Here is a 12,388-nt window from a genome sequence, read left to right on the forward strand (position 1 = left end):
CTGTGGGTCTTGCCTATACACTCTTTCAGCAGTGAGTCAATGGGAGCAGGTTGGTCAACAATAGTGAACTTGACAGCAGTGACCACGGTGCTACGGGTCCGAGCAGCACCTTGAGGAAGATCAGAAGTTAATGATCTAACTTGAGATTTACTGTAAAGACCAGTTTCCCAGTCCCATGTCAGGGCTGGTTTTGAGGGATCCTTGAGTTGCTATATGTCAGGGCTGGTTTTGAGGGATCCTTCATGAAAACAAGACACAACCCATCACCAAACCTCAGCCATTCAGGAGAGGCTTTATCTCTTGTACTACAGCCATTAGTTGGTGGATATTACTGTAAGTCAGTGGTTCTCTCTATTTTCTGTCATTGGTTTGAGTTGCTATTGACTAGAGGATTGTTATCATTCAAGCGTTACTTATGTCTAGCATGCCATATTCCACTGGAAGACCCTTACGCCCCCCCTGGCACCTTACTTGCCCCGCCTGGAGTGTTCGTCCCACTATTTGAGAAGTACTGCTGTAAGTCCTGTGGTGTAAGGTTCTCTGTGCGTTCATCAGGATCAGAAAAGTTCTAACTGGGAGGACCAACAAAAACCAGACCCAACTTCAGGTAACTGATGCTTCTGGTCCACGTGTGACTGTGAGACTAAACATTAGTTAGGTCTCAGGTAACTGATGCTTCTGGTCCACGTCCAGTTAGGTCATAGTTATAGTTAAGAATAAAAACTTAGTTACCAGTCTTGAGTTGGTGTTTGAGTCTTGGTAAGAGCTGGACTGGACTGATCAGAGTCAGTTTTCCTAGACACTCAGCCACAATGTTCCTGTTTCCTTCCTCCTGACTCTCACAGTTCTGGACCAACAATGTCCAGATTGAGTCTACATGCGGCAAGAGACTTGAGCTCGGACAGGCACTAGTGGTGAGAAAGGGGTGTTAGAGTTCACTTTCACATTTGGTTTGGGTCTGAAATCAGGAAGCTGCCAAGACACCAAAGACCTTCCCAGGCACACACAGTCACATAGCCCCACACATTCAAAGAGAATTTCTCCTAAATTCTCTTCACACCAACTCTCCAGATTACCCCCTGTTGTTCCAAAACACCTCTACTCCCTGGAAACTGGACGCTACAAGAGGCCTAACCTCTGTTTTCCATTGGCCTACAACTTTTAAACACACACCCGGGATGCCGAAAACCACTGCCCCCGCACAGGTATAGTAAAAGTGTACATCACTGATGATGCATTAGAAGGTTATTCTTGACTTTGCGTACTGGTAACTGTTGTACGGGATTTTCTTGAAAACGTTCGTCGTTTTATTTTGCTCGTTTGTTTTGGCGTTTTGTTATTAAACGAATCAACCACCTACCGGCTGTTTTCATTCCAGATCACAACATAGCAAGAATCTTTCAGGGGGGGAGAGTGGTGTCTAGGTTATGTCAAACATGGTACATCTTTCCTACATCCTCGTTTTGATTGTTATTTCCTAGTCATGTTGGCCATCCTTCTCATTCTTCATCCTAGTTTTCTATTACTCCTTTCTCTCACAGTCTTTGTTTCTGTTGTGATTATCAGGGTCTTTTTTATAGCCTTCTCTTCAAGACTTCATTTCCACCCCTAGTCTTTAGCCTTAGTTTTCACTACAGTCGTACAGCCCAGTTTTTAGGCTGGAGCCACATCATGCTGATAAAGACCCACCTGATGACATCTTTGAGGGAGTTCAGCAGCAGATACTGTCTCCTGGGCTGCATAGAGATCTCCTTCACCATGAAGGGTAGGAAATCGCTCAGGCTGCCAACAGCCATGCTGCCCAACGCGTAGGATGCAGCTGTCCTCACCTGGACAACAGAGACACTTCTCATTAGCAAAGACAAATGCAAGAAAGTCTGAACCTTACAGAGACAGATGACTGATGTTCTCTAATGCTCTCTCACCTCCTCACTGGTGGAGCTGAAGGCCTCGAGAATGACTCCCTGCACCGCCGTGTTCCCTCCCAGACTGCCTCCCCTCCCAATCTCCCCCAGACTCAGTAGTGCCAGAATGCAGGCTGATTCGGGAGTACCACGATTTTTGACCTGAAGATGAAGCCAGTGAAGAAGAGGAGAGAGACGGTGGTCAATATTCCTTAACAACTCCCTCGGAGACACAGACCAAGAAGATGATGGAGACATGAACTGTCTCCATCAAAGATCCAAGACTCAACTCGCAAAGATGGAGGAACTAGTAAAAGTACAAAAAAGATTTTTTTTCAAAACACAGGCTGAGATGGAGATGAAGAAGCAGACGGACTGGACACACTCACCTGCTGAATGAGACGGGAGATGGAGGACGGTGTCTCTGTTGGACAAACAGAGGACAGAGCAGCTACACATCGAGCCACAGAGTAATAGGACTGTCTGTGGAGAAGAAGCGGGTCTGCTGAGGATGGTGATCTGTTGAAGGGCTCGGTAAGGGACTTCAGCAGCTGACTGAGAGGAACAGGAAAAGATGATTGAAGAAATAACAGAAACAGAAGTCAAAAAGTTAGACAAGTGAGGTGACTTTCAGTCTGTTGGACAACCTGTATCCCAGATTGCTGGTCCTGGACAGCACCACTGCTTTGATGAAGTCCAGTATGGCTGTTAGAGCACCACTCTGCAGAAGAGGAGAATGGATCAGCCTGAAGACACCAGGTAAGAGGGACGAGCTGATCTTAGCCATAGAGGAGGGAAACGCTGTGGCCAAGCAGGTGAGTAACGTGATGGTCACCTGTAACACAGAAACAGTCTGACCTCAGTCTCAGGTCACACTGACCTCACACTAACCTCAATCCCACCTCAGTCTGACCTCAGTCTCACCTAACAGAGACTTCAGTCTGACCTCAGTCTGATCCAGTCTAACCTCACACTGACCTCAGTCTGACCCAGTCTGACCTCAGTCTGACCCAGTCTGACCTCACACTGACCTCAGTCCTACCTTAGTCTGACCTTAGTGACATTTCACACTCTTATTGTCATGACTGTGCTCCAGTGAAACCCGTTCAACATTAAACCAACTGGTTCAAACATTAAACCATTTCCTTTCATTTTCTTGTGTTGATCTTCTGTTGTTCAAGAAATTTGTATTCGCTTTTATTTATATTTATTATATCGATAGTAGGACAGAAGTACTAACAGGGAATATTCTTGATCTCAACACACACACACACACACATCACACTGCGCTCCAGACCTGGGACACGTGCATGTCAGCCTCGTCCAAAAGAGCAGGAAGTTCTGTCATCACAGGCTCAAGAGACGCAGGTTTGATTCCCGCGCCATGATGAGTGATGACTTCAGAGAGGCAGGCCATAGAGCTCAGCTTCAGCGCTCGCTGGTTCTTCCTCAGGAAAGATCCCAGCACAGAGAGGACTTCAGGCAGGATGGGGGACAGGTCCACCTGGAGGACAAATAAAGGACATATTTCAGTCTCCAGTCTTTCAACTGTATAATTATCGCTGAGGCAACGCAAACGTAACCTTTAATGTCGAAGCAGCAACTAGGCTGAGGGTCCGCACTGTAGTCAATCTCGTGATCTCATTTTTTAATCTTTCCAAAAAAACTGCAAGAACTTCCTGCGTGTCTGCCTCCAGGTGGTCGCTGAGATGACACACCATGTGACCCATACAGACAATGACCCGCTCTTTCACTTCCTGGTCGATGTCAGTGGCTCTGAGAAGCTTCATAGTCACAGGAAACACCTGGGAAGAAGAATTCAAATCTGCTGAAAGACCATTCAGGTCTCTGTGGTCATTTTTACAACAACACTTCCATCGAACCTTTCTGACAAACTGCTTTGGGTCACAACCCACAGCATCAGCTCCAGGCTGAGGCCTAATGACTCTGATCAACTGCTGAAGGACCAGCAACGCTTCTGAGGAGATCTTGTAAAAGGTGTCTTCTACACAGGTAACCACTGGGGTCAGCATCTCCTACAGGATGGAGCACACGGCTTAACTGACAACGTAGGGGGAAGGATAACGAGACTTAAAAGAAGTTGGGGGAGAAAAAGAAATAAACGGTGAAGGACGACAACCTGCAAGTGAGGCTGAAAGGCATGAGGAGGGACAGAAAGGAGCAGCATATGGAGGAAGGAGAGAGCATCCATCCTAATGGTGGAGGAGGTGCATCTGTCGGTCAGGGAGAAGATGATACCTGGGAGATAAAAGGAAGGAGACACATAACAGGAGAGAGGCAAGGAAAGAAGAGCGAAGAAACAGGTGGGAAATGGGCTATACTGAACATCCAAACATCTTCTTGAACACATTTAAAACCTAGGAAGGCCACACCTCACAGCAGAACAGGAATGTGCAGGGGGTTAATAGTACCTGGTACCAGAACAGGAATGTGTGGTTCCAGAGCTCCAGGAACGGTGTGAGTGAGTTCTGTGAGAAGACAGAAACAACCCTGACGAAATCTAGCGTTCTTATCCTTTAGCTGTCTGTGGAGAACCTTTACAATGAGAGGGACCTGGAGGACACACAAGAGCATGTGGTGTTAAAATAAGGTCAAAAGGTTGACAAATGGTTCACAATTACAGATTTCTGACTTCCGGTTGGCTTTCGGGTAGAGGTGACCCGGTTGGCTGCAAGTCACCTATACCCAAAGGACAAGGAAGGAAGGGTTAAGGACATAAATGTTGAGGACATTTGAGTACCTTGGAACAACATTATACGAGTACTTTGGAAATCTTTTACGTTCAGTGGCCACTAGGGACAGCTGAATCCCTGGAATAACAACTTATAACCCGTCCAACTCGTCCACATACCACTTAATTAAATGTCTAGCGGGCCGGACCAGTACAATCATAACATAATTACCTATAAATAACAAAAAAAATCGGTCTTTTTACCCTTTTGTTTTCATGCAAAAGAGTACATTAGATAATCTTCATATTAAGTGAAATTGAATTTAACAAAACAGATAGAGATATTTATTGTCAAGTAAGAAAAACACCTGGAACAGAGACCAAAGAAACTAACAGAGGAACCCTGAAGGTCGACCAACACCGTTTGGTTCTGATCTACCTGTTTCTTTAGCTCAGCCAACACCGGTTCCTCCATTTCCGTCCCCTCTTCGCAGACTCTTGCCGTCGGCTCAGTTGTCGTTGCGCCACGACTGTGGTAACGCGTTTGTCTCAGCAGCGTCGAGAAGACAGAGAAGATGTCAGCCCTCACGCTCTCCTCGCGCTCTTTAAAGCGGGCCAGTAAGACTGGGAAGACGCAGGAGTAGAAGCTGAGCAGAAGGTCCGGACGAGTCTCCACTAGAGCCTCCAGACACTTGATTGAGGATCGACGTACTTTCCAGCTCATGTCGTCGTCATCGCTGTACTCTTCTGAATCTGGACACAGAGACAGAATGTAAGACAGTAGACCGCCGGTCCCACCAGTCTACGGTCGGGCACACAAGTACTAGAACTCATCTCATATTTGTAGTGTAACTACAGTACCTTAAATGATGAGTGAATCATATCTGCTGGTAAATGATAACAGTTCCAGCACTTCAGATCTGGAACTCTTGTCCCTCATGTTCTACATTTAAATCCATAACATTGGCTAAATCTCAGTCTCAGTCTCAGTCTCAAACATGACCTCAGTGACCGGACCGGCGTTTACCTTCCTGAAGTCCGTCCTCTCCTTCCTCATCCGAATTATCCTCCTCATCCTCATCGTTGTAGTTTGGATCAAACGTCATGAACCGGAGACAGAGTTCAGTTACTGTCGAAATGTGGGGGGACATTTCTTTTGGACACCTGTAAATCATTACAACTTCGTGACACTTATTTTTAATTTATGTGATTGGACACCTGTAAATCATTACAACTTCATGACACTTCACATAAATGAGGAAAGGGTATGTGCGTGTGCGTATGCATGTGTGCCACATAAATGAGGAAAGGGTATGTGCGTATGCATGTGTGTGTGTGTGAGTTACCTGCGTACGAATGCCTCAAATGCCTGGAAACAACAATCCCTCAGCTCATCATCTTCCACGTCAATGAATTTAACAACTATAGGGACCAGGTTCTCCAGATGTTCACCTGAACATCACACACACATTTATGGCACAAATATTTATGACAGTAAAAACCGTCCAAGGTTAGCATTGGACAAAGAAATATATATACCTTATTGCAAAAGAACCTTGAAATTAGGTCAAAAGGGAGTCAAAAAGAGTAGCTAACAGTTAGCGTTAATTTGGCCCAAACATATCAGCTGTTACCAACAAACTCTTTTTTTTTTCTTCATATTAATAAAAAGTGTTTTAAAAAGACTGCAAATTTAAAGTGACATCTGACCTACTCTGTGTCCACCCTGACGACTGACTGTTGCCAAACACTGGACGTACGTCCTCGTGACAGATGTGGGCAGACTTTTGGACAGCTCATCTAAGAGGTGCTGAGTGAGCTGGGAGAAGAGGGCGTGGCTACAACAGGGCACCAGGTGCCCCAGAGCCAAGATGGAGCGCTTCCTGACTGCCATCCTGGAGCTGGTCAGCTGAAGAAATGAAAAACAAAAAATAAAACCGTGTCTGGATTTCTTTAACAAATACCTTGTTCCACTCCCCTGTTCCACTCCACAGTGGAACCTCCGTGTTGAGGAGTCGTGATTGCGCAATGTTCGCTTTGCTTTCTCACAAATTATTGTCTCCGAAATACTGTCACCGGCCAACTGCTTTTCATTGATCAGTAGCAACTTTTCCACTTCTTCTAATGTCTGAGATCTTTGCTTGGTGATCACAGTCGCTCCTTTGTCCACCCTAGCTTCTTTTAGTGCTTCCTTGTTCTTAATGATGCTTAATGACACAAATCGAATACTTTGCTAAGCTAACCTAAAAGCTTTTTGCTAACCTTTGGTAAGGCCAGATCTGAAACACAAGCTCCGTTCTCATGCTTTCGTATATTCTTTCTTCTATTGTTGTTTTTTCTTTCCACTTTCACTAGCTTGCCAGCTTCCCATGGTGATTTATGGAATACGAAAAATAAAAGAAATAGCACAGCGCAAGAAATACTGGCAAAATCAGATAACAGTTCTTGGCAGTATTGTTGGCTTGTTTCATGGCAAAATCAGACAACAGTTCTTAGCAGTATTGTTGGCTTGTTTCGACAACCGGGGAAATGTTTGGTTAAACATTTTGTTCGTGAAACGAATTGTTCGAAAATGGAGGCGTTCGACAACTGAGGTTCCACTGTATTTGTTTATTGCTTTTGCTAGGACGGTGGCCGCTGTGTTACCTGAGACAGGAGATTGGAGAGAAGGGTGCTGTGGAAGCTGACAAGAGCGCCACCCTGTCTGCAGGAACATGACAAAAACAAAAAGTTAGTCCCGACATCGGTGCTGAGTTGTTAGTCAGGAACTGACATCTCTTGACTCCTACCTTGCCAACATGTCCGACAGGATGTCCAGAGCCTCCAACTGCGTGGACACGTCTTCCTGTTTGTCCATGGCACCGATCAGCTGACAAGTGATTTTCTTACAGACGCAGGAGGTCAGAGTCGCACCTAAAGCAAATTCAAACACAGCACCAGAGCATAAGTACCAAGATCGATGTCTGGTTCCTTTACAGGAACTGCCGCGGGATGAAGGGGCGGTACTGGGGATGTAACGATGCATTGTGAATCGATTAGAAAATCGATTCTAACGATGCATCGTGAATCGATTAGAAAATCGATTTGAAAAACGAATCGTGCATCGAGGAGTAAGAAGTAGGCTGCATTACCTCAAAAAGGTCAGTGGTCATACCATGAAACTACACACTCCAGTACAGCAGGTGGCAGTGTGCCTAAAAACATTGGTTGTGACCCATTGTTAAACCAAGACTTCAGGTTCCTCCGTAACATAAGTGACCAACTGAACGTAGGGAAGAACTTCCTCTACAGACACAAACAGGGTTTTACAATGTTTCTGATCTGTCCAGTTTTTTTTTTTTTTTTTTTTTTTTTAATATTCTTCTGTTGAAACACCATTTCATTTAGTAACGGTATTTCGCATAGTTCTTACAAATAAAGGATTAGGTGTATTGTTACATCCCCAGGCAGTACAACCAGTACTTCCCCGCGGTGAAGCACAGACAAAGAGCGAGGAGACCAAAGTCTCACTTGAGGAGGAAGGAGGCAGTTCAGCGATCAGCATCTTCAGTCCCATACTGGAAATGTCCCTTAGCTGCTCTTTGTTTGACACCATGTTTGAGCACAGAACGTCCACCATTGTCTCCACTTGAACTTCCTTCACTTTGCTCACCAGAGGAGCCAAGCTACCAATAAAGCAAAAAAAAAAGGACAGTGAAAAGGGACACAGCCTGCCCCCTGTGGACAAATGTGTTTTTGTGAACTGTTTGTTCAAACTTGAAACTTGAATCTGAAATTTGTAGGTACCATTTCACTGCCAAGTTCTGCACCTCTCCATTCTTGTCTTCCAGCAGCCTGAGGAGCATGTTCACCACTTTCCTCTCGCTGTCCTCGTCCAGTTTGATGCTGTCCTTCTGCAGCTCCAGCATCAGGTCATTGGTGGCCATGAACCTGTTGTAGCAAATGCACAATATGCTGTTAGTGCAGTACTTCTCAAATAGTGGGGCAGGGCCCCCCCTGGTGGGGCGAAGGGGGCGGGGCGTGAGGAACTTCTAATGGAATATGGCACGCTGGACATAAATGTACCACTGCTGTAATGATAACAAGCATCCGGTCACTAGGTGGCAGCAACTCATACAGTGGTTTGTACAGATAGAAATATACATGTTATTAGGTTCTCAATAGTATTTCAATTGGCAGGGATGTGAGTCGGACGGAGGGGGAGGGGCTCGGAGGGTTGGTTGGGGGCGTGAAAACATTTCTGTCCCCAAGAGGGGGAGCATGACGGAAATTAAATTGAGAACCATTATAAAGTCGCAGGGTTAAACATTTACATTTTACAAAACCTTAAGTGAGTGAAAAGTTGTATGTAAAAAGTAACAAATGAATCAAATACAGTTGAGTCTAAGTTCATATGGAAATGTAAGTTACATTAGTAACTAGTTACTTTTGATGTAAAAGTAACTAGTAACTAATGTAACTTACATTTTAATAAAATTAATAAATCTAAAAAAAAATCATAATTAATATTATAATTTAATAATGTACGTACAGTTTAAAACGTGCAGTCTGATAAAAACCCACCCTTAGTTTGTTGGATGAATGTTAGATAAAAGAGACAGCACATGTCATATATTTTACAATATATATATATTTAGTGTTTCATTAAACATATGATCAGAAATAGAAACTGGAGCATATTTTAATGTGATATGAAGCAGTTAAAAAAAAATACAAAATCTGATTTAAATGGGTAATAACAGATGTTTGAGCTGTGAAGTATACGGTCAAAAGACATGAAGAAGTGGATGAGTCAGAACTAAGAAGCGTCATCTCACTGTGACACACGTGCACACACACACACGCGCAACACTGTCTTACCTAAAGTCTTTGTCTGTGGACGTCATTTTCTCCAACAGGTTGGAGATATAATAGGACACGTTTGACATTTTAACCTCAAGCAAACGAATGATAAGAAAACGGAGGTCAAAACAAGCTTGCAACAACAAACAACAGCCTCGGACAGGAGGAGTTTAAAGAGGGGAAGCAATACACGAGCCACTGGGGCAACACGATACTGACAGAGTTTAGATAAAAATAGACTTGTAATGAAGAAATGGTTTAGATTAACAGCGCCCTCCTGTGGAGAAGTTCCATTTATTTATTCATTTATTTGTTTGTTATATAATTTTAAATTATAAATTCTCAATTTTGTACATAGCTGCTACGGAAAATTACATTTGCAAATGCATTCAATTAATACATTCAAATGTTTTTTTTTCACCAATTTAAGGTAATTAGTTTATCAAATCATTTATAGGTGACAAAACACTGCATAAAAAACAGTTTATCAAATCATTTATAGGTGACAAAAAACAACTACTTTTACGTTTACTATTGTTGTCTGGATTTCTTGTCAGTACTCTTACATTTTTTTGTTTTTCTTGGGAAACATTATGCACTTCACACCCACTGAATACACTTGTATGACGTCATTTTTGTTGTATCTGTGTATTTAAAAACATTTTCGTCATATTTCTAAAATATTTATATACCTCTAGTATTTTTTAAACTCCCCTCGCTGGAGGGATTTGGGAAATCATTTTTATTTTGAGCATTTGAATGGAACGTTTAAACACACAAGTGTTTCTTCCGGTTCGCCTTAGCGGTCGTACTGTTCCCAGTACTTGTTGCCACGTCGGACTCTGGTCCGTAGTTTATCTGACAGTAAGCTGTCGCCTCTTTCTGGTGCTGGTTCTCAGCTTGATCTGTAAACATGGTGAGTTTAATTTTAAATAATCATTTTTCTATTCATTTTTAACAGGTGGGACCTTTGTTTAAACGTTTGGACGCAGATAAACCCAAAGACAGCTGTTAGCTTCTCAGTTAGCCATTTAGCTGTAACCGCTATCGTCATTCATTTCACAACATGTTTTCTTTTTCCAGTTTTAATTCTAATTTTCTGTGTGTAATTGTAATTTCAGGTCTCCGTCATTAACACAGTGGACACTTCTCACGAAGACATGATCGTAAGTTGTCACTGTCAGTGTGTTGTTAAAGCAAAGCTAACGTTAGCCTTGCTCGTCGTTTCTCTTCTACATTTAGCCACGTTACCATATGACTGTCGACGTCATTATCTTTATTGTATGTTCCTATTTGGACCAGAAGTTTTAATTTAAATTAATTAAGGCCTTGACGCAGCTGCATACAGGTTGCAGTTCCGGTTTATTTGGCATTTCTATCTATTTTATCTTTGAGCTTAAATCATAATTAATTTGGTTGTTTAAGTGGCATTATTAGCCTACTGTATACGTTCTAGATGCACAACTCCAACCCCTTTAGATACGTTCCACAAGAAAGTGTTCGTAACTGTTCCTCGAATATAAGAAATGCCTCTGGAGGGCAGAGCACTGGTGCGTTGTTGGGCGGTTCTCCTCCGTCAACATTCCCAATAAATTAAATGTATACCCCGTCCTATATACTGGCAACCTGTGTCTAAATAAAAATGACTGTAGTATTTAGTAACCACAGTGTTTAATCTTAGCTATACTGGCAACCTGTGTCTAAATAAAAATAATGACTGTAGTATTTAGTAACCACAATGTTTAGCCTTAGCAAAACTAACTAATCCTGCTAACCCATTAATTCCTAGGGATTAAGGCTAGCATATCCTGCTATTCTGACAGCTTACTTTTCACCTTTAGTTTTGTTGACTAATTTCAATGTATTTTTTTCCCCTCCCTACTTACAAACGTGTGGATTTTCCCAATTAGCATTCTTTTTAGCTACAATTGCTGTTCAACTTTGTTTAATAAAAAAAAGGCTGTTTTCCACGGTCAACTCTCAATGTTTGCTCTGGTTTTCTGCTCACTCTGTTTCCCATGATTTGTTAAAGCACTGCGCTCAGATGGATTACTACGGCACTCGACTGGCCACGTGTTCGTCCGATCGCACAGTGAAGATCTTTGATGTCAGGAATGGAGGGCAGATCCTGGTAGCTGATCTCAGAGGGTTAGTAACCAACATCTCAGAGCCTTGTCAGGGCTTTGTGATTGTTACTGACTGAGTCTCTGGGTTGTTTTGCAGCCACGAGGGCCCAGTGTGGCAGGTGGCCTGGGCTCACCCCATGTTTGGAAACATCCTGGCTTCCTGTTCCTACGACCGCAAAGTAATCATCTGGAAGGAGGAAAATGGAGTCTGGGATAAGATGTACGAGTACACAGGCCACGAGTCATCGGGTAAGTGGAATAACGCTTGCTTTTTTTTCTTCTGTCTTTTAAAAAAAAAATATTTTTAGTGGTCTGGATCACATTCAAGTCCATTCGAACTTGTCCAGGAGGTGAACCCTGGGGTTCTACACCAATGACAGAGACATTGCCTCTGGGCCAAAGCGCCTCATATGCATTGAATATTCCAATTCTGATATTTTCATATACAGTAAACCCTTGTTTTTCGCGGGGGTTACGTTCCAAAAAGAACCCGTGATAGGCAAAATCCGTGAAGTAGAAATCTTTATTTTTTTTACAATTAAATACTCAGAAAAAGAAGAGAAAGAACGAACAAACCATTTTACAGTCTCAACCATTTGTTTCACAAATAAAGTAAAATAAAAGTACTTTAGAAACGTTTCAACAAATAACTTCTGTAATGTACTGTCAAATAATAATTTTAATCATCAACGTGAACAGAAGGCTTCAAATTGCGGAGATTAGCACCGCCCACCGTGAACGGGAGAAAATTAAAAATGATTATGAAAAAAATACAAATTACCTGTACAGTCGGACAAATAGTGACTCAGCTTTATTTCACTGCT

The 12,388-nt window shown here is 42.9% G+C and overlaps 2 protein-coding genes across 2 annotated transcripts in view; one reads left to right on the forward strand and one right to left on the reverse strand.

Annotated features, from left to right (window-relative positions):
- The window catches only part of LOC103386799 (cullin-associated NEDD8-dissociated protein 1-like), an 11,452-nt gene extending 1,584 nt beyond the window's left edge, over positions 1-9,868 (reverse strand). Inside the window, exons 1-20 of the mRNA XM_008321211.3 lie at positions 9,457-9,868; positions 8,383-8,526; positions 8,107-8,261; positions 7,386-7,509; positions 7,243-7,300; positions 6,307-6,505; positions 5,943-6,048; positions 5,624-5,760; positions 5,036-5,349; positions 4,337-4,478; positions 4,045-4,163; positions 3,788-3,940; positions 3,488-3,709; positions 3,202-3,408; positions 2,552-2,739; positions 2,294-2,459; positions 1,926-2,066; positions 1,690-1,829; positions 733-908; positions 14-109 (exon numbers count right to left, since the gene is read on the reverse strand). Coding sequence (XP_008319433.1) covers positions 14-109; positions 733-908; positions 1,690-1,829; positions 1,926-2,066; positions 2,294-2,459; positions 2,552-2,739; positions 3,202-3,408; positions 3,488-3,709; positions 3,788-3,940; positions 4,045-4,163; positions 4,337-4,478; positions 5,036-5,349; positions 5,624-5,760; positions 5,943-6,048; positions 6,307-6,505; positions 7,243-7,300; positions 7,386-7,509; positions 8,107-8,261; positions 8,383-8,526; positions 9,457-9,524 — 3,055 coding nt within the window. The 5' untranslated portion in view covers positions 9,525-9,868. The remainder of the gene's footprint in view (positions 1-13; positions 110-732; positions 909-1,689; positions 1,830-1,925; positions 2,067-2,293; positions 2,460-2,551; positions 2,740-3,201; positions 3,409-3,487; positions 3,710-3,787; positions 3,941-4,044; positions 4,164-4,336; positions 4,479-5,035; positions 5,350-5,623; positions 5,761-5,942; positions 6,049-6,306; positions 6,506-7,242; positions 7,301-7,385; positions 7,510-8,106; positions 8,262-8,382; positions 8,527-9,456) is intronic.
- A 336-nt stretch (positions 9,869-10,204) lies between these two features.
- The window catches only part of sec13 (SEC13 homolog, nuclear pore and COPII coat complex component), a 4,456-nt gene continuing 2,272 nt past the window's right edge, over positions 10,205-12,388 (forward strand). Inside the window, exons 1-4 of the mRNA XM_008321200.3 lie at positions 10,205-10,354; positions 10,560-10,604; positions 11,471-11,586; positions 11,662-11,813. Coding sequence (XP_008319422.1) covers positions 10,352-10,354; positions 10,560-10,604; positions 11,471-11,586; positions 11,662-11,813 — 316 coding nt within the window. The 5' untranslated portion in view covers positions 10,205-10,351. The remainder of the gene's footprint in view (positions 10,355-10,559; positions 10,605-11,470; positions 11,587-11,661; positions 11,814-12,388) is intronic.

This window comes from Cynoglossus semilaevis, chromosome 11 (genome assembly GCF_000523025.1).
Source record: "Cynoglossus semilaevis isolate Cse_v1.0 chromosome 11, Cse_v1.0, whole genome shotgun sequence".
Classification (NCBI taxonomy): Eukaryota; Metazoa; Chordata; class Actinopteri; order Pleuronectiformes; family Cynoglossidae; genus Cynoglossus; species Cynoglossus semilaevis.